The sequence below is a fragment of the Lampris incognitus genome, chromosome 4, assembly GCF_029633865.1.
Source record: "Lampris incognitus isolate fLamInc1 chromosome 4, fLamInc1.hap2, whole genome shotgun sequence".
NCBI lineage: Eukaryota > Metazoa > Chordata > Actinopteri > Lampriformes > Lampridae > Lampris > Lampris incognitus.
In genome coordinates, this window is record NC_079214.1 from 30542552 (window position 1) to 30568689 (window position 26138).

Sequence of the window (26138 nt, forward strand, 5' to 3'; positions counted from 1 at the left end):
ATGGCGCAAAATACACTCATGTGGCATTAGACGTAAAACACACATCATTCACTTTACTCGTACACACATTATGGAATTACATATACTTTAACTAGCGCAGCAGTAATATCCGATAACATGTGACAGTGTGATGTACATTAAATACTGCGAAATGTAGCGTGAAATATTCAAATGGTTTTCAACACCCCATTCATTGGTTTCAAATAATGTATGGTATTTTCTTTTCAAATAATCCTTTGTAATTTACCATAGTCCTTTATTTGATAAATGGTAACGTTTATACTAAGTCTGAAGTAGATTAAATAATGTCTAACAATGTTACCTGAGGCTGAATACTTTAAAGTATTATCTGTGTGTTGAGTCAGTCAGTGTGTTTGTGTGTGTATGAATGTGTGAAAAATCAAGTATTTATGTGTGTTTAAATTTCAAATTCAAAGACTTCTAAAGAGACAAAAGTATTCTGGTCCAACTGCAGCATGTAGTGATTGCTATATCTCATAGAGAAACTGTACACACTGCCTTTGTCTCATTTATAACAATATCTCATTAATTTGATCATGGACATCTGCCTGCTCTGTCCTGAAAGAAGTGAATGTGGTTAGTGAAATAAAAAAAAGTATATTAATGTTCACCTAGATTCACCTAGCCAATCTATTTCAGGGAAAGAGGTGTTTCTAATATTTTGCACTTTGTCCATGCAGAGGAATATACTAAATCTCAGGATTATAATGCACTTCAAAAAGTGCATTATAACCTAACGTATTGAAGGCAGTCAGTTATTTGACCAAAATTTGACCCAAAGGCTGATAAAAAACATATTGCGAATATGAACGCTCCCTTAAAGTTGGTGGATGAATTTCCCTTTGCCTAAACAGCAGTGTGCTTACTGATGATACACCATCCCAAGGTGCCTCTCACTGAATACCAGCTCTAGCTCTATACCAGCTCTAGCACTAGCTCCTATTTGTTAATTCGAGTAATTTTTCTCAAGTACAAATGAACACAGAAAATAGTTTAGTGTCCAAAGGTTCTTGTTTAACCTACAATGAAAATAGGAATGACATGTGATACACAGGTCAACTGTTGCATTCAAATTCATACGCACTTTGGTGTGTATTACAACTGGCTACAAGCAAATAAGACGAGGATAAGGGGATGGGACACACAGACAGAAAGGTAGGCAAATTGTGTACCTAACTGTCTCCAGCCTGCAGTTCTCTGTTCAGTCAAAAGGGAGCACTTTTCATCCACTTAAGGAAGCTACAGTAGGTGTCACTCTCTCTCTTTCTCTCTCTTTCTGTTCGTCTGTCTATTCATTCTCTCTCACTTTGACTCTCCCAATTAGTCTCTCTCTCCCCCTTCTGTCTCGGCCCTTTCTCTGTCCTCGCTGCCTCAACCCCTCCTCTTTTTTGTTTCGCTTCTGGTGTCTCCCCATTTTATACCCCATCTTTCTTATTCTCTCTCACTCAGATATGCACACTCATGTGTTCTCATGTTCTTCCTTAACACAGAAAGAAACATTCACCTGATTCACAGCCAACAAGAGGTGTGGCCTGGCCAATATAAGGTACTGGAAACACTGGAAACCCTCTTAATATTGGTGTACCCTGACTAAGATGTGCATTAGACCGATGTGAGGGTCCATCTACAGACATGATGTTCTATGTTATCTTCCTCCTTCTATCGCTTCATTTTTCCACCTCACTATTTTTCAGTCACTCTACCAGAACCATTAAAGAAAACATGTCACAAAAATTAAATGTATAATCTTTAGAGGAAAGATTATTTCTAGAATGGGAAGATGCAAACAGATCCTGGGTGCTTTTCACCTCCTACTGGGGCCTTCTTGTTACCAAAGGAGTATTTGAGACATGGTCCATTTAGTTAAACTGTGTGTGTGTGTGTGTGTGTGTGTGTGTGTGTGTGTGTGTGTGTGTGTGTGTGTGTATATGTGTGTGTGTGTGTAGTGTTTGTGCTTAGCTAAATATTTGGTTTTAAACTCTTCTGTCTAGTCTACATATTGTACATGCACATCAGGGGATCCTTTCACTATTTGGTGTTTCGACAGAGTTGGCATGTCTGTTTTTGCTATAGTGTTTCTGTACGTCTATGTGTGCTTGTGTTTCTTAGTGTGTGTCTGTGAGTGCACATGTCCATGTGCGTGTGTGGTTTGTGCGTAGATACACACAAACCTTTATGTTCTCTTACCATTGGGCATATCAGGAGGCTTCCAACTAACGTTAAGCACATGGGGTGACAAAGGGATTGCCAGAGGTGCCGGAACATTCTCTGGGGTGCTTTCCTCAGTCTGGACCTCGCTGGAGAGGCTCAAGGTACACCCACCTCCTGTGCAGGCCTGACACACACATACACATACACACACACACACAAACACACACAGGCCAAATACGCATGCTCACACAAATGAACACTCACAAATACAGTTGCATGGACAACTATGTGCATAAATGTAGCACACAAAAACAGTTACACACAAAACACAGCAATACTTGAATGAGCATGCAAAAGAATATATTATGTGCTCACTTCTAGAGTGATGGTGTAGACTGTTCCAGGGGTCAGATGGCGGAGGGTATAGTCTTCAAACAGCTCTGAGCTATTATAGACCCGCACAGGCTCAGTCGAGTCATGTGACAGGAAGAGAGAATAGGACTCCAACATCCCATTTACCTGTGAGGGAGGAGACCACCTAGAGAGGAAGAGGATGGATATGCAATAAGAACTGACTTTGTTTGATTCACTGATAAAATCAATAGTTTTTAATCTTGGGCATACTGTTTATTATCCACTTGTTTACAAAACCTGTCTGTGTTCAATCCCTCTTTCTCATTCAGAAAACAAATAATACTTTGGCTGCTGGGAAATTAAATTGGCTGCTATAATTTTAGCTTTTAATTATTTTCTGTTGTAATTATTGTTTAATCATTTGTTGTAATTGTCTTCATGTTAAGGTTAAATTTTATGTTACATTTGAAATATGCACTGTCCATAACCTATGATGAGTACACACAATTCTTATCAACCAAGACAAATAAAGTCTACGGTAAAGTGGTTACTAGATAGCCACAAAAATATGTGGCTACCATAGCTGCACTCATTACACTATAAAAGTGAAAGTTTTATACTTCTGATTTCATTTTGTGAACCTGCAATTTTGCTTTGTACTCCATTTTCAAGTAGTTGTGCGCTGATTGAAAGCACCCCCACTGAAAATATATGTAGATGCAATTTCCATCCAACACTTAAAAATTGTTTTGTGATAATTGCTCGACTTCATATCTATGATCTAGCCAGCTAAATGCATTACAATTTTGTGGCAGTTACGTTCCTACAAATTGTTTTGTATTGCATTGTCAACAAGCAGAAATACAACATGTTGACAGTCTTTGGAGCCTCTGACATCTAGGGGATTCCGATTTTGCCAGGCGCATAAGTTCGCCTAACAGAAATTAAATATTCTCTCCATACCCTTGAACTCACCACCGGTATTAAGAACAAAATGTGTTTAGAGATTAGCAAACAAGTGTGCAGAGGGATTTTGGTGTTTATAAAACCTTGTGCTCTTGTAAAAAAGGGGGTGTCCAATTTTGGCAAGAACAAAAACTCACCTGCCAGAAATTACCCACCTCATATCAAATTCTCTATTGTATCAACACGGTTAGTGTTGCATATTGTAACCAACAGAGTTATAGCTATTACTTTGGAGAAGTCTTTAGGCAAGACATTCATTCATTTACTTGTTTTTTTCTTCCCCCCTCCCTTTTTCTCCCAATTGTACTTTGCCAATTACCCCACTCTTCTGAACCATCCTGGTCGCTGCTCCACCCCCTCTGCCGATCCGGGGAGGACTGCAGACTACCACGTCTCCTCCGATACATGTGGAGTTGCCAGCGGCTTCTTTTCACCTGACAGTCAGGAGTTTCGCCAGGGGGATGTAGCACATGGGAGGATCACGCAATTTCCCCCAATCCCCCCTCCCCCGAACAGGCGCCCCGACCGACCAGAGGAGGCGCTAATACAGTGACCAGGACACATACCCACATCCGGCCGCAGACATGGCCAATTGTGCCTGTAGGGACGCCTGACCAAGCTGGAGGTAACATGGGGATTCAAACCGGCGATCCCCATGTTGGTAGGCAAAGGAATAGACCGCCATGCCACCTGGACACCCCAAGACATTTATTTCAACAAAGAAATCTCTCGACCGTAGCCAATTAGGACCATTCATTCTTGTGCCCTTATTGTGGGCCTCGGTGAGGGTATTATTGAGCCTTTTATTTCAAGTTTGAATAAGGCTGCAATATCCTTGTAGAAATGCTCTTTTTTGTTCAACTGTGCCTTCATAGCCTCCAAAATTGATAAAGAAGAACCACACAGAAGGTAAAAAAAAAAAAAGAAAAGAAAAAAAAAACTTAAGGGAAAAAACAAACATAAAAAACAAACAAACATGGTCATTTTTGGGTGTACTAACTGGAAAGACAAGGCAGACATGTAGATTTACATTAAACATATTCTAAATGTGCAGCTGATATAATCAAGGCATCAACACTTGGTGGATATCTGGAGTTGATCTTTTTGTGGGTGTGGCTATCATGAGGCTTCAGCCGCCACTAAACACCAGTCACAAGGTCAATGAGTGGCCACAGGGCTAAAATATCTCATTAAAACTTGATTTTGAATTTGCTTTAGTATTTTGAAGTATGCAATGCAGTACACCTTATGAATTGAGCTTAAGACATCGAGCGAAGAAGATGGAACAATACAAAGAGAGGGGGGAGGGGGGAAGGGGCATGGGATAGAGAGACTGAGAGAAAGAGAGTTGAATTTAAATGTCTGTTGGGTTCCCAGGAGTTCATTTCACCAATCCTCAACCAGACTGTTGTGTACGTGTAAGTGCGTGTGTGTGTGTGTCCGTGCACGTGTGCACAACAGTCTTTATCAGACAAGGGGCTCTCCACTTTGCAGATGGAAACACAGTGCTGGTCTAAGGTTTCTGACACACACACACCAGATAGTGGTGTCCTCTGCTCTATATTTAGAACAAGGAAAGTCAACTCCAGCAGAGGGGGGGGGGGGGTGAGAAAGAAAGAGAGGAAGAAGTATTCAGATGTATATTACAGAAAGACAAAGAGGGTAGGAAGAAATGAAAGAAAGTAAAAAAAAAGTAAGGATGCAGCAGTGAATTGGGTATTTGCTAAAAATGACATTGAATAAATAAATTTAAAAAAAAACTTACTACACATTTGCATTGCACATCCATTTATAGTATTTAGCATTTTTGAACATAACCTCTTTAGAATATTTCTCCAGTTATTTTGTTTGTAATTAGTGCACAAACATTATAGAGAAACTAAAAACTTTGTTGAGGAAATGTTTGACACCCCAAGGATTAGCTGTGCCCCTTCTGACACGGTAACAAGGGACACCATTTTCAGAAGTGATGGATTCCTTTCCTGTTTCCTTCCATTAAAAGCCAGTTTTTGAATGACTGATGAGTGTGTATTAGCACACAATTAGCCACTGTGGCTAATCTATCACATTTACTATAAGATTTATATGCCGTCGATTGGCATGGTGATGTATGGCCATTTTGTGAATCGCTAAATCAAAGGGGAGTTGTGATAATTTGTATCATATTTCATTATAATAATAGCTTTAAAAAGCCATTGTGTTAGAGGCACTTAATCAGCAGGTTAAGGTGCAAACCATGTGCTTGTGATGCCATGGGTTCAAATTCCACTCATGACCTACGACATGTCAAACTGTACTGCTCCATAGCTCACTTCCACGTTTCATAACTCTTCACATTGTATACAATGCAAAAAAAAATCTATTAAAAGCCGTATATTATTAATAATAACCACATTGCAGAGTTGATCAGGAGATAAAATTTAAAACGTGATTGCCATGATTCATAAGAAAATAGCATGATCTTCAATATGCTAACTGTATTGAAGTTCATATACATTTTGAACAACTGTCTGGTTCGCTGTACGTGTGTATCAGAGTGTGCGTGTTTTTGCAGAGCAGTGTGTATGTACGTGTTTGTCGGGTGGGGTTATGCGAGAGCAGTGTATAATTTTGCTGATATTGTTTTGTTCACATCAAGCAGTTGGCCTCTCTCCACCTTTCTCACAGTCTCTCTACTCCAGGTTTCCTTCTCACTCGATCTCCCTTTCTCCATCTCTCCAGGTTTCTCACATCCTCCCTCCTGCCTTCTGGCCCCCATGCAAACATTTTTCTCTATCTCTCTACCACACATTCTTTCACTCTAGTCTTTAACTCTTTCCACACACTTCCTCTTTCTCGCTCTCTTTCCGTCTTTCTTGCTTCTTCTATCCATTTTTTTCCACCTTTTCTCACAAAGACAATGGAGAGGTATTGACCAGGTATGATCCCTCAACCTCTGTCTATTATCAATCTGCTAACAAGGCAATAAGCAGCCTTCCCACACGATATACAGCCAAAAATAAGTGCTCAAGGTGTGCTGCACGTCTCTGAGCCTTGGACAGCAGTATGCTGATAAATTAGATAACGAGCAGATGAAAATTAGCAGTTTGCTAATTGTGGAGAAGAAATAGTAATAGAGGCTCTTCAAACGACAAACTCTCCTACACTGACTGCATGTGTGTGTACGCACACAAACACAATCGCTGTCAATTTCCAATAAAAAGTGGACATTTCCAAGGTTGTCACACTGGAACCACTTACACTCACACGCAGACCCCCTGCCAGCAATTTACTCCTTACTCTTTATTTGTCTTACTCGCCCTCTGTTGTCCTCCCACTCTCCATTGTATAAGTGTTTGTGTGTGTGTGTGTGTGTGTGTGTGTGTGTGTATACATATGCACGCCTGTGTGGCACCGTGCCCTCCTGCGGTGAGTCCTAAGTGACAGTCAGGGCACTAATGGCTTTCACACAGATTGACTTGAACACACGCACACGCACACATGTACACGCACACACACAAACATATACAAGTACATACAAACACAAGCACGCTCTTTAGCATAGATAAAACACATACACAATGTCATGAACGTAACCTAAAACAGTGCATAGATCAGCTTTCTCTGTCCCCTCCCCCTAGAGGTGAAAGGTCAAGTGCAGGAGAATATTCCCACATGTTAAATATTGCTTCTCTCTCTCTCGCTTTCTCTCTCTCTGTATTTCACACATACATGACAGAAAACATTAGACATATGGGTTACCAATCACTTCTACTCACTATCCTTTTCATTTTCACCCCTTTCTCTTTGGTGCTCTCCTTCACTTTTTGAGACACTCAGGTGACAAACAGTCAGGGTGAGCTGGCATCACACCAAGAAGTGTTCTGTATAAATTTGTAGTTTTAATAAATTTTTAATATTTCAATGTTATGACATACAATACATACATACAAACCTCAAGGGCATTTTTAAGACCATGCCGTAGTTCTTAGGCCATTCAGACTTAATGGCCTAAGAAGTGCCCTGTGCTAAATTCTGATTGATTCATGTAATATTATTATTGTGTCATGTAAGAACTTCGTAACAGTTACTTTCAAAATAATGATAATTTCTTTAAGAACATAAGTACATGAAAAAAACCTGCATTCACACACTCTACTTGTTTATTTTTCTGAAACAAAATTCTTGATTTCCATCACGTCTGCAAATGAAAGTCAGAATTTACCAAGGCATCTCAGCTTGTACCTGACTATCTAGTGGGCAAACAATATCATTTAACAGTCTGATATATTTGGCATGTAATTGAGAGTCTAATATACAATTGGTATCTTTCCTCAACATTTCCCCATTTTTGTTTACGCTCTACTGTAAGGTAGTCTGCCCTGTCACAACCCTGTAATCTCAGGTATAACATGTTGTAGTTAAGTGTCACTGCCCATAAAAGTGAGCCCAGATTGATGAAATTAGTGTCCCAAGTGTACCATAATCGGATAACTGAAAAAAAGGGTACTGCAATACAGAAGACTGATGTCATTTTTCTAACGATGTCAGATGTGTATCCTGAAAGGGAATTTTAAAAATGTCATCTCGGCAGAGACAAAAAATGACTAAAGAATGTCCTAAGAAATTCATAAGGAGAGAAAACGCTGCTCTCACTTGAGCACATGTTCACTCTCACTTTAACAAAGCCATTGTTAGATCCACTGTGAGACACGGATACCAGTATGCAGACACACAAGACAGACACACAAAAGTTGTATGTATGCATTTATATATGCAGTATGAGGCAAGAGCCTTTCTGAAAACATATACATGCTTGTGAACACATTCACACACAGACTAGCACACACACACACATCATCCTGCCATTCACACCCCTTATTCTCTTTGTACTCTTACTTCCTCTTCTTTCCTTCTCACTCCATCTGTCTGTCTGTCTGTCTCTCTATCAGGGACATCCAGCAATATACAGTAAAAACATATACTATATGCCCACCCAAAGGAATATTACATTCATTACTTTTATATTCAAGATGGCGCTGCGGATAGCAGCTTCCGTACAGCACTTTCTAGTACAAACCCCAATTCCAATGAATATAGGTCAAAAAGGATTTGCAAATCATTGTATTCTGTTTTTATTCACGTTTTACACAACGTCCCAACTTCATTGGAATTGGGGTTTGTACTTTGTTTTTATTTATTCTCTGTGTGTCCGGTTACTCAAACCCGATTACCTTCACTGAGAAGAACTGCTTAACATTAAGCAGTTAACTCCAGATAGCTTTTCACCAGTTTTCACAAACCCAGAAAGTTTTTGGGAGATCTTAGTTGGAGGAATAGCAGCTCTCTGTGAGACATGGAAGCGACACAGACGGGGGAAGCAGGCCGGTGCGCTGGTGAGGCTTCGACTGCAGAGATTTTGGTCTTGCACTCCCAGCGATTCACCTGGTGAATCTCCACTCCATGGCCAACAAAATGGACAAGCTGCTTCGCAACGGGACAAACCAGGAATTTGCACGTTCTGCTTTTGTTTGACTGACACCTGGCTGAGCAAATCCCCCAGTGGATTAAATCTGCCGGGCTTCTGCCAATACTGAGTGGATCGTATAACAGGGCTATCCGGGAAAGCGAAGCGCAGGGGAATTTGCTTCTACATAAACGAAGATTGGTGTACAGATGTCACAGGGTCAAATAAATACTGCAGCTCAAACTTGGAGTCATTGTTCATAAACTGCAAGCCATTTTATTCACTGTGAGAGTTTTCATCCTTCATTCATCCTGGTCGGTGTTTACATCCCACCACAGGCCAGTATGAATGGCGCACCGCAAACCCTGGCTGACCGACCAGATTACTGGCTTAGAACAAAAATAGACTCACTTTTCATAATCCTTGGGGATTTTAACAGAGCAAAATTAAACCACAAACTGCCAAAATACAGACAGCATATTAATTGTCCGACCAGGGAAAATAACACACTGGACCACTGCTACATAATTCTTAAAGATGCATATCGCTCTGTCCCCCGGGCAACTTTGGAGGCACTCTGATCACTGCTTCTGATCACTGTTCATCTTATGCCAACCTACAGGCAGAAACTAAAATATGCAAAGCCTGTGGTTAAAACAGTGAAGAAATGGACCAGCAAAGTAAAGCAGGAACTGTACGACTGTTTTGACTGCACTCTTTGGAGTATATTTGAAGCTGCAAATGGCAACCTGGAAGAACAAACACTGTGACATCTTACATCAGCTTTTGAGAAGACGTGTGTGCCTACCAAGACCTTCTGCACATACAATAATAACAAGCCATGGTTCACAGCCATCCCAGGTCGTCCTCTGTGTGGAGTTTGCATGTTCTCCCCGTGTCTGCGTGGGTTTTCTCCAGGGGCTCCGGTTTCCTCCCACAGTCCAAAGACATGTAAGTCAGGTGAATTGGCCGTACTAAATTGTCCCCAGGTATGAATGGGTGTGTTTGTGTGTGTGTGTGTGTGTGTGTGTGTGTGTGTGTGTGTGTGTGTGTCGGCCCTGTGATGGCCTGGCGGCCTGTCCAGGGTGTCTCCCAGCCTGCTGCCCAATGACTGCGGACTAGGCTCCAGCATCCCTGCGACCCTGAGAGCAGGGTAAGCATTTCAGATAATGGATGGATGGATGGGTTCACAGCCAAACTAAGACAACTTTGGCAGGCCAAGCAGGATGCCTACAGTAGTGGGGATAGAGCCCTGTACAAACAGGCCAGAAATTCACTGACAAAAGAGATCAGAGTGGCTAAAAGAAGCTACACTGAAAAGCAGGTTTTCAGCCAATGACTGTGTTAGACATCACAAACTACAGAAGACCATCCCCCCATGCTGAGGCAAACAAAGACCTGGCTGACGACCTGAATGTCTTCTATTGCAGGTTTGAGATGGACAAATTCACACCCCTCACCCACTCCAGCCCAATGATAACAGCCCCCATCACACCTCTGGCAACCCCCCCGATACTCGGCTGCACTCAAGATACATGTAGAGGATGTGAACCGGCTTTTCCAGAGACAGAAGACCAGGAAAGCACTGGGTCCAGACAGTGGCTCCCGATCCTGTCTTAAAGCCTGTGCTGACCAACTGGTTCCAATCTTCACGCAGATCTTCAACAGATCCCTGGAGCGGTGTGAATTCCCCTCCTGTTTCAAACACTCCATCATCATCCCTATCCCTAAGAAACCCTCCATCACAGGACTGAATGACTACAGGCCTGTCACTCTTGACATCTGTGGTCATGAAGTCTTTCAAATGACTGGTGTTGGTCCACCTGAAGAACATCACAGGACACCTTCTGGACACCCTGCAGTTTGCCTACTGGGCAAACAGGCCAGTGGGTGCTGTTTCCTGACAGGCAGGAAACAGCAGGTGAGGCTGGGGGAAGTCACTTCTGGTATACAGACAGTCAGTGCTGGTGCTTGCCAGTGATGTGTACTCTCCCCACAGCTCTTCTCCCTCCACACCAATGACTGCACCTCCAAGGACCCAGCTGTTAAGCTCTTGAAGTATGCAGACAACAGAACAGTCATTGGACTCATCCAGGATGGCAACAAGTCTGATTATTGGCAGGAAGTTGAGCAACTGGTGCTCTGGTGCAGTCAGAACAACTTGGAGCTGAACATGCTCAAGACTCTGGAGATGACAATGGACTTAAGGAGACACCCCTGAGCACTGCTCCCCCTCACAATACTCAATAGCCTGTGTCAACCATGGAGACCTTCAAGTTTCTGAGAACTACCATTTCCAAAGACCTGAAATGGAAGACCAACTTCAATTCCATCCTCAAAAAGGCCCAGCAGAGGATGTTCTTTCAACAGTAATTAAGGAAATTTGGTCTGCCACAAGAGCTGTTGAGCCAGTTTTACACTGCAGTCATTGAATCTGTCCTGTCCACATCCATCACGGTCTGGTTTGGAGCAGCAACAAAAAAAGATAGGAACAGACTGCAGCAAAAAGTAAGGACAGCAGAAAAAAGAAATCATTGGCCCTCCCCTGCCCACCCTGCAGGACTTGTAAACCTCTAGAGCCTGGAAATGGACAGGCAGAATAAGCACAGACCCGCCACACCTAGGGTACAATCTGTCTGAACTCCTACCCTCTGGCAAGCGCTATAGAGCAATGTGCACCAAAACCACCGAACAGCCCCCCCCCCCCACACACACACACACAGGCAATCTCTCTCACGAACACTTAACAGCATGGTCCAAGAGTAGACACTTATGTAAATATGACACTTTGTAAATAGCCCCATCTAGTCAAGATGTCTCACCTATACATATCTATGATGTACACTACCTCTTTTTAAACCACATATTCAATACAAATGTTTGTGCAATACAAATGTACAATTGTAAATACACATAAAGCTGCTGTATCTACTACTACTACCATTGGCTGCTCCCGTTAGGGGTTGCCAAAACAGATCATACTTTTCCATCTTTTCCTGTCCTCTGCATCTTCCTCTGTCACGTCACCCACCTGCATGTCCTCCTTCACCACATCCATAAACCTCCTCTTTGGCATTCCTCTTTTCCTCTTGCCTGGCAGCTCCATATTCAGCATCCTTCCCCCAGCATCTCTCCTTCGCACATGTCCAAAAAAATTTCAATCTTGCCTCTCTTGCTTTGTCTCCAAACCATCCAACCTGAGCTGTCCTTCTAATATAATAATTCCTAATCCTGTCCTTCTTTGTCTCTCCCAATGAAAATCTTAGCATCTTAAACTCTGCCACCTCCAGCTCCGCCTCCTGTCTTTTTTTGTCAGTGCCACCCTCTCCAAACCATATAACATAGCTGGTCTCACTACCATCTTGTAAACCTTCCCTTTAAATCTTGCTGGTACGCTTCTGTCACAAATCACTCCCGACACTCTTCTCCACCCACTCCAACCTGCCTGCACTCTCTTCTTCATCTCTCTTCCACAATCCTCGTTACTTTGAACAGCTGACCCCAAGTATTTAAACTCTTCCACCTTCGTCACCTCTACACTCATTGCATCCTCACTATTCCACTGTCCTCCCTCTCATCCATACATATGTATTCTGTCTTGCTCCTACTGACTTTCATTCCTCTTCTCTCTAGTGCATACCGCCACCTCTCCAGGCTCTCCTCAACCTGCTCCCTATTCTAGCTATAGATCTCAATGTCATCCACGAACATCATAGCCCAACTAGACTCCTGCCTGATCTCGTCTGTCAACCTGTCTATCACCATTGCCAACAAGGGTACATGTTGGTATGGCTGCCGGCCATACCAACATGCACCCTGGCTCTGCCAAATGATGTAAGATAAGCAGGTATGGGCTTGGCTAGTACTTGGATGGGAGACCTCCTGGGAAAATGAGTTGCTGCTGGAAGTAGTATTTGTGAGCCAGTAGGGGGAAGTCTCCCCTCTGGTCCTAATAAAAACAACAAATATCAAAATCCCAATGCCCCAGTGCACTGACAGGGACACTGTGCTGTAAGACATGCCGTCTTTCGGATGAGATGTTAAACCAAGGTCCTGACTCACTGTGGTCATTAAAGATACAATGGCACTTATCACAAAGAGTAGGGGGTTCCCCAGTGTCCTGGCAAAATTCCCAACCTGGCTCTCTCCATCTGGCCATCTTATCATCCCCCCATGTAACTGGCACATTAATTCCTCCCTCTCCACCTCAAGCTGATGTGTGGTGAGCGTTCTGGCGCAAAATGGCTGTCGTGCATCATCCACGTGGGTGCTATACATTGGTGGTAGTTGAAGTGAGTTACCCCCTTCAATTTGAAGTGTTTCAGGTGTCTAGAAAAGCACTATATAAATGTAATGATTATTACTATCATTATTATTATTATTATTAAGAAAGGGCTCAGAGCCAATCCTTGATGTAATTCCACCTCCACCTTGAAACCACCCGTCATTCCTACCACACACCTCACCCCTGTCACTCTACCCTCATACACATCCTTCACCACTCTTACATACTTCTCTGCCACTCCAGACTTCCTCATACAATACCACACCTCCTCTCTCGGCACCCTGTCATATGCTTTCTCTAAATCCACAAAGGCACAATGTAACTCCTTCTGACCTTCTCTATACTTCTCAATCAACCTTCTCATAGTGCTAATTCTTTCATGCTCTTTCATGGCATGAAACCATACTGCTGCTTGCTAATCACCTCTCCTCTTAACCTAGCTTCCACTACTCTTTCCCATATCTTCATAGTGTGGCTGTTCAACTTTATACCTCTGTAATCTACTTTCATCACCTTTCTGACTATCCCACTTCTTCTTTGTCAACCTCTTCCTCTGTATACTTTGTTGTACGTCCTCATTCCACCACCAAGTCTCCTCGTCTTCCTTCCTCTGTCCAGATGACACACCAAGTACCTTCCTAGCTGTCTCCCTCACTATTTCTGCAGTGGTTACCCAGCCATCTGGCAGCTTTTCACTACCACCCATTTCCTGTCTTAACCTGAACTGCACACAAAAGTCTTCCTTCTTCAACCATTTGATCTTTGGCTCTGCTTTCACTCTCTTCCTGTTCTTGATCTCCAAAGTCATCCTACAGACCACAATCCGATGCTGCCTAGCTACGTTCTCTCCTGTCACCACCTTGCAGTCTCCAATCCCTTTCAGATTGCACCTCCTACATAAGATATAGTCCACCTGTGTGCTTTTTCCTCCACACTTATACATCACCCTGTGCTCCTCCCATTTCTTTAAATATGTATTCGCCATAGCCTTTTCAGGAATCAGGAACATTTATTTCTCATTTCATTCCATGCGCCTGGGCACATGAAATTAAACGAAATGGAATTTCCCCCAACCCACAGCAGTGGAACACAAAGACAAAAACACATATCCAAACTACAAGAACACATATATCCAAACTACAAAAAAACCCTACAAAAACACATATCTCCAACATATATTTAAAAAAACATTTACTGTCCAAGACAGCTAATGCCAGGATGACTATCAGAACTGCAGGTCTGCATGGGCTAGCAGTTAGCTTAGCCTGCTCCGCTTCTGCATCCTGTCAGACTGCCCTCAGTGTTTCATTCTCGGGAGCAGCTCCAGGCAGCACCGTGGTCCCTGGGCCCACCAGACACAGCAGACCAGTCTCACCCAGCCGAGCCAATGCCAGCTTGCCCAGCCAGACACCTTCAACACACCTCCCCGCACTCCACATGACGACACCATAAGCACAGTCAATGCTAGGCAAGACCACCGCCAGACAGCTGCCAGTCTGCATAGGCTAGCAGTTAGCTTAGCCTGCCCCGCTTCCAAGTCCTGTCAGACCGTCCTCAGTGTTTCCTCTTCGGGCGCAGCTCCAGGCAGAGCTGTGGCCCCTAGGCCCACAAAACACAGCAGACCAAGCTCTCCCAGCCGATCCAGCGCTAGCTCTCCCAGCTATCAAACGAAGACACAAACTTAAGACGCAGACATGCACAAAGACACTGCATGGATGGTACTGGGTGAGGTCACCGCAAACATAAGTTAACGCCACCATCTTCCCACACCGGTACTGGGTGAGGCTGCGGCAAACGTGTATTCGCACAGCCATCTTTCCACACTGGAAGCGGAAAAAAGGTGCCATCCTTTTTGCAAAATCAACCACCATCTGTCCCTCCACATGTCTCTCCTGACACCATACCTGCCAATCACCTCCTCATCACCTCTGTTCCCTTCACCAACATGCCCACTGAAGTCCACTCCAATCACCACTCTCTACTCCTTGGGTACACTCTCCACCACTTCATCCAACTCACTCCAGAGTTCTTTAGCTCTTCCAACTCACATCCATCTCGGAGGGCATATGCACTAATAAGTTTCATTATCATACGTTCGATTTCCAGCTTCACATTCATCACTCTGTCTGACACTCTCGTCACCTCTAACACACGCTTGACATACTCTTCTGTCAGAAGTACCCCTACCACATTTCTCCTTCCATCTGCACCATGGTAGAAGAATTCTAACCCACCTGTGATGCTCCTGGCCTTACTCCCCTTCCACCTGGTCTCTTGCATACATAGTATATCTAGCTTCCTTCTCTCCATCATATCAGCCTGCTCTCTCCCTCTACCAGTCATAGTGCCAACATTCAAAGTTCCGACTCTCACCTCCACACTCTTACCCTTCCTCCTCTCCTGCCGTCTCTGGACATGCCTTCCCCCTCTCCTTCCCCTTTGCCCAACAGTAGTGTAGTTTTCACCGACACCCTGCTGGCCAACAGTACCTGTGGCCATTGTTGGTAACCCAGCCACACATACAACTGCTGTATAGTGGTTACAAATTGTTGCTGTCATTGTTGTGGTTGTAACATAGGTATACAATATCATATGTAGTTGTGTGGTGAATGGTATAGTGTATACTTTTGGTATATAAGATAATATAGTATAATATGATGTGAGTATATAGTATTTTATATGGGCATGATGGGTTGTGGAGTTGTGATATTGGTATATTGTATGGGCAATATAGTATATAATCAATATGGTATACTATATGGGCATAGGTTGTTGATTATTCAACCTTAACAAAATTCTGTATAGTAGAGACATACCTGTTGTGCATTCATGCTTACCTCCAATATCCTATTTGTTGTTCCGTTCATTTCTTCTGTTTTTTTTTTTTGTGAGTGATATATGCAAGTGCTAGAAGACGCTGTGAACCGGAGTCAAATTCCTCATGTGCAAATGCACACTTGGCCGATACAGTTGATTCTGATCTCCTGTTTCTTACAACTTTAAGGTTTGTCAAGTCAAACTTCCAGTACACACAGTAACCTTTGTGACTTTTCCATTCAAAATTAAAAAAAGCTAAATTATAAACATGTACATAGTCTAGGCATCATACACAGTGTGTGACTTCAGCTTTATAAATCTTGGCATGTGTGTGTTGTCTGTCTATGTGTATTTAATAACTGTTCATGACCTGAATTTCTAATCACTGTGTTGCTTTGTTTATAATAGCATGTATATGTCAGTTTTATGTGTATTTGTGTGAGTGTGAGTATGTGTGTATACTTACTCAACCAAAATGGTTCGTGCATCTATCAGGGTTAGAGATGGTGGTTGTAGAAGTCCAGGTGGAAGCTGGGAGGTTAGCATGGTGACTTGGGAGCTGTTGGTGCAGCCCACTGAAGTACACACACTAAGCACCAAGACATGGGTGGAATAAACACCAAGACCTGAAATTGACACACACAGATAGACAAAAAATAGAGGAAAAGTAACGTAAATTTTCATTCAGTGGGTACGGTACCTTCACATTCACACTAATTTAATCATATACCGATAAAGGCATAATTTCAAGTTAAATCCTTCGAGTTAGTGCCTTCAACACTATCATCCCCGCCAAACTAACCACCAAACTCTTCTCCCTTGGCCTCAACCCCTCCCTCTATAACTGGACCCTGGACTTCCTGACCAACACACCTCAGTCTGTTAGGTTAGGTGACCACACGTCCTTCACCTTGATCCTCAGCACAGGTGCCCCCCAAGGCTGTGTTCTGAGTCCCCCCCTTTTCTCCCTCTTTACCCACAACTGCCTGCCAACTCATCTTTCAAATGTAATAGTTAAGTTTGCGGATGACACCACAGTCATTGGCCGTATCTCCAATGATGAGACAGCCTACAGGGACAAGATTCGGCACGTCACATCATGGTGCACTACGAACAATCTGGTTCTCAATGTGCAGAAGACGAAGGAGCTGATCGTGGACTTCAGGAGGTCTAGAAGCTGCAGCCACTTCCCCATACACATCAATGGGGTGGAAGTGGAGTGTGTCTCCAGCTTTAAATTCCTTGGAGCCCACATCAACGAGGAACTCTCCTGGACATCAAACACCCAGGCCCTTGTGAAAAAGGCCCAACAATGCCTGCATTTCCTGAGGAGGCTGAGGAGCACCCATCTATCCCCCAAAATTCTCAACAACTTCTACCAATGCACCATAGAGAGCATCCTGACCAGCTGCACCTCAGTGTGGTACGGCAACTGCACATCAGCAGACCAGAAAGCTCTGCAACGGGTCGTCAAGGCGGCCCAGCATATCACCGGTACCCAGCTCCCAGCCATAAAAGCCATTTATCACAAACCCTGCCTTCGAAGGGGTCTCAGCATCAGCAGAGATCCCACCCATGGACTGTCCACCCATGGACTGTTCTCCCCCCTGCGCTCTGGGAGGTGCTACAGGAGCCTCAGAGCCTGCACAACCAGGCTCAAAAACAGCTTCTTTCCCCAAGCTGTGGCCCACCCGAACCTGGCTACCCACTGAATGTCTGTGGATATTTTTAAATATTTTTGTACTTGTGCTCTTTTTTAACTTATTTTTAGCTTTTGGTCTTCATCTCTTTATAGCTTATACTGTGTTTGCTGTGTTTGTCTATGTCTGTCTTGCACTGTTTGGCAAAGCTGCAGCCCTTATTTCATTTTTAACATGTGCCTGCACATTGTTTTTAATGACAATAAATTGAATTTAATTGAAATGCCTTTATCTGTTATCAGGGTAAAGTCCAGTCAAGACCAAATCATGGCAAGCATAACATGTATAAGGAATTACATTTTTCCCAATCTTTCAATTTGTTGGTGCATTTAAATGTTTTGTTTCCTTAGTACAAGTTAAATATTCATATTGGCTTTTTGAAACTGCAAATGTAAAAGATCGCACGATGCAGTGAACAAGATGTTTGTCCAACACAAAGGCTTCAGAGCCCAGATCTTACAACATCTGATAAATCCATGAAACTCTGGGGGTAAGAGAAATCATGTTATTTCAAACCATAGCTGTAATCAAAAAATTGCTTTTAAATGTTTACTCCCGGTAATTGGGTCATTGCTGTACCTTTGAATATAGCGACAAGAATATCCACATCCAAACAAATGCTTGTGCACATGCACACAATGACAGCACCAGATTATTTTTATTAACCCTGATCCCAACCACAAGCAGACTTACTCCCACCTTTATATCCTTTTAAAAGTAAATGGAGTACATTTAATCTGAGCAATGAGCCTATAACCTTTAATCTGCAATCAATTTAATCTAAACGTAAAACTACATCAAGATACATGTTGATTGATCGTTTCTGGACTGTTGAAAATAATTTGATGTCTCCATCATCTAGTACCCCTCAATTCCCCCATAACCCCCACCAACATCTTCTTTTCTGTCTTCTGCTCAGACAATCTTGCAGCTTTCTCTCTGGTTTGCAAGTGCTCCCACCATTGCAGTCTAACTCTCTCTCTCTCTCTCTCTCTCTCTCTCTCTCTCTCTCTCTCTCTCTCTCTCTCTCTCTCTCTCTCTCTCTCTTTGTGTAACATGATCCTTTCTGGCCCATATAATTACCATGCCCATAATCCTCCCAATCACTGGTAACATCAGACACTGCATTATTAGCTCAGCATGGATAATACACACACTTATTCCTTCATCCTTCATTAACTAACACAGACACACACACACACACACACACACACACACACACACACACACACACACACACACACACACACACACACACACAGTGTACAGTGAGCTGAGCACTGTGATGTATGGCTAATAGTTTGGGTGAACATGTGCCACACACACACTGTTAAGTGAGCTGAGCACTGCGATGTATGGCTAATAGTTTGGGTGAACATGTACATGTGCGTGTGTTTGAGTGCTAGGTGAGAATGAATAATAATCTATTCTAGTCACATAAGATGCCATGTAGGAGAACTCTCCGGTGTACATACTTGAATGTGAATCTGTATACATTCCTGTATGCTGCTGTGGGTATGTCCAAACGTGTGCCGATGAGATTGTGTGCATGTGCTGTGTATTTGCAAGCTGTGGAGCACTGCATGTGGTGTATGTGTGTGTGTGTGTGTGTGTGTGTGTGTGTGTGTGTGTGTATCTACTTGTGTCCTGGTGCAGTATGCCAGTGATCCAGTCTCAGTGGTGGGACACGTGTCTCATCCCCCCTTTAAGTCTCTTTAGTACCTCCTTTCAAAGCAAAATGACTGCATGTCTATCTCAATGTGCCTGTGCACTCAAATTGTTTTAGTGTGTTTTTCCCCACTCGTGCTTCATTTCAAAGCATGTGTGTGAGAGAGGGAAAGAGAAAGAGTGTAGCACTTCTTTTCAAAGTGCTATTCCCTTGGTAGGGACTGAGATGCTCGCTCATCTTTCAAATGCTAATCCCCCACTCTATTTTGCTTTTCTTCACTCTCCCTGTTCTCCTTACGCATAGCCCTTTCCCCTTTGTGGTCACATGGAGGCCGTGGCATGCTGCTATTACTAAAACATGCTCAAACATGATGATCATAAGGATGCAAAACAGTGTACACACAATGCGCAATTAAACACACACACACACACACACACACACACACACTTAGTCACTCTTCACTTACCAGTGATATTGAATAGTGTATCATTCCCTCTGTAGACCATTCTGTTGTTATGATAGAGGCGGTACTCTCTGATGTGTCCATTGGGTCTAAGAGGTCATAATGATGGAAACGTTTTAATGCTATGATAATATTAAAACATTCTATAATCGTTACATGTGTGGAAATTTGGACAATGATAAATAATTCATTATAGAGGTGTATATCTGCTCTAAATGAATACCCTTTGGATGGAATAATACAGAGAAGTTTGGTGGCTACATATGGTGGAAATTATTTTTATATTTATTTATTAGTAATTTTATCATTGAATATTATAACTTGGTTGTGTTCCCTGTGTCCTTGTACCTCTCACATCTTAATGAAGGCTAGCTGACACTCAACTTTTACAGTCATTTTCTTGCTGGTGAGTAAAATAGTTGCATTTGCGGCCATGTTGAGAGCAGTTTGCCACTGTCATGTGATTACTGGTTCCTACAAATGCTTTTTTGTAAAATTAAACTAGCTTGCACTTTCGAGTGGTGATGATGTGCATAACAGTATGCAACACATGAATTTAAAAACAACAACAAAACAGGATTCAAAGAGTTGACACTGCTACCTATGGTGCTTTTCAAAGAATGGTAGGTCCATTAAAGATAATGTTTCTGGCCCTGAGTTCCTTTAAGTGACTCCCAAAAATGAAAATTAATGTTAATATGAATAGCAATGACTGTTCTAGTCTTTCATTTTACCAGTCAAACCATCTGATTTAACTTTCCACTTTTCTTATCAAGTTAGGGTACATTCCTATGCAAACTTGTGGTTTGTTGTTGATGGCAGGGGACTGAAGGGTGGGTGAGATTCACTTGGCATATTACCTAGCTGGGGGTCCCCAGGTGACACAGAGACTGGAAGGGGATGAGATGCCAGCTGGAGGAGCCACAGCCTCTGGAGCTGATTAGTGAGAATATAAAGTCATTAGCCATGAACAGGATATTAGCTTAGCAAGCTTAACCCCACTGATCAAGTAATATTTTTACAACTCATATCTAGACTTGTTTAAAAAAAACTCAAATAGTATCTCACAATCCATCTTCTACAACCAACATAAGATCATAGTTTGACGGTTTCATTCCAAAATGTAGATCCATGTGTGCATCAAAACCTCTCCACTTTTAAAACGTGTTACGTGATTATTGCTCAATATTAAAAAAAAATACTTCTAATGATTTAGTAAAGGTACCAAATTCCATGTAAACGTGTTCTAAAATAATGAATAAAAATGTCCTGTCAGCAACTCAATTAGTTACATCAGGTGTCATATTTTACTAAGAATTGAATATGTAAAACTGAAATGAAACATTTCATTTACAACTCATGATGGACATAACACCGATTTCCCCTTTTTCAGATACAAGAAATGAATCGAGAAAGTTCTGAAAGGCAAAAAAAGGGGAACAAGAATGTTCAAGAACAAGATCAACAAGATCATCTTTGTTCAACTGACTCACACCTATGGCAATCCTGGTAATTACATTTGACCATCGAAATGGATCGCTAGGAAATCAGTCCATTTGAGTTCTCTGTCTCCAACCCAATAAACATGGTTGAATCTGGGCGTTATATTTGATAATGTAGTATCTGCTGGTAGATGGCTTCATTGAGCATGATCTGTCATAACCGCTTGCAAACCACAAGTTCCCTTCTTCATTAAACTTGCCTATTTCTACTGTATTTGGCTGCTAAGGTGAAGACATATGCTATGGGCCATATTGTTTTTCCCTGAGAGTAAGTACTAGAATGACCAACTAAATAGATTTAAATATTTGTAGATTAGCTATTAACTTCGTATTTGTGGCTTTTTCCCCTTTTCTCCCCAATTGTGACCGGCCAATTACCCCACTCTTCCGAGCTGTCCCGCTTGCTGCCCCACCCGCTCGGTCGATCTGGGGACGGGTGCAGACTACCACATGTCTCCTCCAATACATGTGGAGTCACCAGTTGTTTCTTTTCACCTGACAGTGAGGAGTTTCGCCAGGGGGACATAGCGCGTGGGAGGATCACGCTATTCCCCCCAGTTCCCCCTCCCCCCCAAACAGGCACCCTGACCAACCAGAGGAAGCGCTAGTGCAGCAACCAGGACACATACCCACATCCAGCTTCCCACCTGTAGACACAGCCAATTGTGTCTGTAGGGATCCCCGACCAAGCCGGAGGTAACATGGGAATTCGAACCGCTGATCCTCGTGTTTGTAGGCAACGGAATAGACTGCCATGCCACCCAGGCGCCCATTAGCTATTAACTTAAATACGCCATCAAGAGAAAATATCAAAAATGACATTTGTATCTGTGTAAATCTTTAGAATTGTAGCGTAACAGCATGTATAGGTTACGAAAAGGACATGCTGGAGATAAAGAGAGAAAGAGTGTTTATGTGTTTGTGTCTTTAAGAGACAGAGGCAGAGAGAGAGAGAAAGGAAAACAAGTGCTAAGTTTTTCCTCCAGTCTCCCTAACACAGTCCAGTGTCTAAACTCTGTTCTGTGAGAATCAATACAGTAATCTGTTGGGTTTTTTTTTTTTACACTTCAGATTGATTTTTCCTCTCTCCGTGCTGACCCTTGCCATCACATTATCTCCCCAACAAGGCCAGTTAGCCCAACACAGATTAATGGAGCGACTGAAAGATGGAGAACAATGTCTTCATTTTTTTTCTTCTACTCCTCCCTCCATCTTCCAGAAGGAAAAAAAGAATCATCTCTTTTTTATCGCTTCCTTTGTGTGCAATTTTGTCTGTGTTTATCTGCAGTTTTGAGGAATAGAGATGCGCGTGCGTGTGTGTGTGTTTGTGAGTGTTTTGAGATTTACGAAAAACCATACCTTCCTCTGGAGTTGTGAAGCTCCACCTCCCCTCACCACCATCACTGAGGCGATCACTCTCAGTGCAGCCAACAGGCGTACAGGCACTTATTGTAACAACGTAACGTGTGTATGGAGTCAGACCTGACAACACCCCTGGCGAGACAGGGGGACAGACAGAGGAAAAAATGAAAAGTGTTTTTCAAAGAACAAGAAAAAAAAATGCATTGTGCATTTTAAGATTTGATGGTCACTACTTAGAAAAAATTTCAAGGTTCGTCAGATTAAGGAAAACTCAACAGAGTTATAGGGGCAAGTAAAGTTATAAAGCCCATTATCTTAATAAACCTTAAAAAATGTTTTTTCCCATACACACATTTTCTTTTCCCCCTTCATTTTTTTGTCTTTTTGCAAATTTGGTCTAATCCATCTATTTCTTCTCCCTTATTTTAAACTGTTTGCATGTTTCCTTTTCTAAAAGTATGCCCATAAGTGACAGAACACTGACTGTACATTAGCAGAATTGTATGTACAATATGTAAAATATGCCATTTATTTTAGGACTTGCACTATTCACTCTAAGTGAGATTGTCTTCTGAATACTATCTGTGTCAACAAAGTGATATCTTGGCTGTCAATATGAATGCATCAGTGCCACCAAGGTAAAGTCCTTTCCAAATGTTTTATTTTGTGATTTTTTTGTGAGATTTTTCTCATAAAACTAAAAACCTGTACCATCCATCATTGTGCCCTTTTTCAAATCATTATTTGACCCCCCCCACACACACACACACATTTTTCTTTCTGTCTCTATCTCTCTCACCCATGTCTTTTAATTCAATTATGACTCAGGGCCCCACTCTACTGCCATTACACCTCCATTTACTCTGTGTTTTTTAGCTATGGGTGTAATTCTGCAGTCAGGTGTCAGGGCCTTCATAAATTAGCAAGAAACCTTATCATGGCAGACTTAATGTCTGGCTGAGAAAGAGGGGGAAAGTAGGCAGGGAGGGACAGGATAAAAAAAAAGTAGGAACAAAGGGAATGTGAGGAAGGGAATGGAAAAATAAAGGCAGAGAGGGAGAGAGAGAGAGGGATGAGCTTCATATTTGCCTGGAGACATAGCAGAGAGGGTGATAGAAGGGACAAATCACAGCAGCGGACGTAGACATCGTCATCTCCGTAAAAGAGAAAGAGAGACAGGGTTAGAGTGAAAAAGAAACTGTGAGTTAAGAGAGAACAAGCAAGAGGGAGAGAGAGAGAGAGAGAGAGAGCGAGAGAGATAAGATAGATGCCAGAGTATGACATCACTGGGGTAGTCCTGTATTTTGATCCAAATGGAGACAGTCTGCTGAAGCTGGGGACATGCCAAGGAGACATAAGCAGGGCGCCTGAGTATGTGTCTGTGATTTTAAAAGAGACAGAGGTAGAGACGTGTGTGTGTGTGTATGTGTGTGATCCAAGAATCAAAATGTCCTTTTAGGTCCAGTATTAAAAGGAAGGTAACTCATCAACTTGTGGTCACATAACTATTTGTAAGAATATTCAGCTAAGTGTAAGGTCTGGGAAAAGGGTTAGGGAGTTAAAAGTCAGTTATAAGTCAAATGACTTGAAGTAAATGAGTACAGATGTGACATTTTAGCATGTGCTTGTGTTTCTTGTCTGTGTGTGTTACCTGTGTAATTCCCATTAGCAAGGTATATGACTTCAACTGGTTCTCGATTTGAGTGGTCCCTTTCATAGGCTCTCAACTTGTACCTGTCAATCAACCCTCTGATGTCACCTGTGGGTGGGGCCCAGCTCACCATGGCACTGAAGCCACTTTCACTAAGCACTGTGCTTGGGGGTGGGATGTACCTAGGTACTAGGAGAGAGACAGAGAGTGAGAGAGAGAGCGAGACAGAGAGAGAGAGAAGCAAAAGTATAATCAACAGTATTTTAGATGGAAAGGAAAAAATATAAGCAGTCTCTCTCGTTTGCTGTGCTTCCCTAGTCTAGCCAACTCCCAAAATATGTAAGTTCTCTAGAAAAAATAGAGACTCAACTTAACAGAACAAATACGTATAATATTGTTCTGACTAGCTTTATAAATTGAGCAGGCAAAGTAATGTCAATACAATTAAGGAATTCCTGTAGTAAAACAGATGGTACACAGACAAATCATAAATTCATTGTTCCTGCTTTGCTATGGATTGTATTTGGATTGGTGTCCTGGCATGTACTGTGGTCTCACAAAAAACACTATGTCTAAAGCAGAGATGATCTAAGAAAAACAGAAAAAGGAAAGGAATCAAAAATAAAATAATACTACAGAGAAACAATGAAAAACTGAGAGGGAACCAATGAAAGAGTACAAGAGAGACGAGTGGAGATCATGCGAGGGTAAAGAGCTTACTGTGTTTTAATAGGCCCAGTAAATCATTCCCAGCCATTAGCATAAATAGTATTTATGAGAGTTATAACTTTTTCAGCACTGATTTAATACAGGCAGCCATTCATTCAGGAATATATTTCACAGCAATCAGCCCCCCTCTCTCTCTTGAGCTCTCCCCCTCTTTCTCTTACTCACACCTTACATAGATAAGGTCGCTCTACCTCTCCTTTTCCATCCTCCATCTGTCACTGCCTCATCCCCTCACTCTTGGACTGCCTCTTTATTTTGTCTTTCCATTGATATTCCCATCATTCTGTAAATCTTACTCTGCCAGTGTCTTAGGTTGGGTCTAGTTAAAAAGATGATTTGCTGTAGCAGCAACCACTTTCTTTGCTTCAAGTTGGCAGCAAGTGGGCATTTCCAATATTGCTGAAGTTGTCAAGATATTTTTGTGCAGTATATTACATGAAATCTACTTGTATCTGTCATCTCTTTCACTTCTCTTTCTCTTCTCTTTCTAGCCTCAGAGGATAAGAGGTGTTGACACAGTGTTAAATGGGAATATTACTTGGGAGAACGTAATATAAAGCTCACTAGTATGGAGATGTACTGTCTCTATCTTCCACTTCCTCTTATGTCCTTCTTTCTTCTCTACCTCCATCTCTCCCCCTGACTGGTTATCCCAACCTCTCTCTTTCTCTCTCTCCACTCCAACGCTCCTTTCTCCCCTAAAATATGATTTCCTTTCCTCCATAATTTCCTTCTTTTTTTCCAAGTTTTTACCACCTTTCTTCTATGCTTGCCCCCTCTCGTCCTTTCTCCCTTTCCTTCCCTCTGTCTATCGCCCCCTTAAGCTCTCATTTTAACACCCTTCACTCAAATCCTCCCCATCTCCCTTAACTTTCCTTCCTCCTTATTGCTCCATCTCCTCCTGGCCCTTTATCCCCCATCCCGAACAACCCCACACCCCTCTCTCTCTCTGTCTCTCTGTCCCTCTCTCTGTCTGCTCACAGGATGGTATACTAAGACCTACCAGTGTATCGTTCACTACT

General features: G+C 42.4%; 1 protein-coding gene across 1 annotated transcript in view; it reads right to left on the bottom strand.

Moving 5' to 3' along the window:
* Positions 1–26138, bottom strand: part of ush2a (Usher syndrome 2A (autosomal recessive, mild)) — a 577949-nt gene that overhangs the window by 226382 nt on the left and 325429 nt on the right. Inside the window, 7 exon segments of the mRNA XM_056279331.1 lie at positions 2209–2356; positions 2548–2710; positions 16507–16666; positions 19876–19961; positions 20733–20808; positions 22734–22868; positions 24388–24576. Of these exon segments, the coding sequence (XP_056135306.1) occupies positions 2209–2356; positions 2548–2710; positions 16507–16666; positions 19876–19961; positions 20733–20808; positions 22734–22868; positions 24388–24576 (957 nt within the window).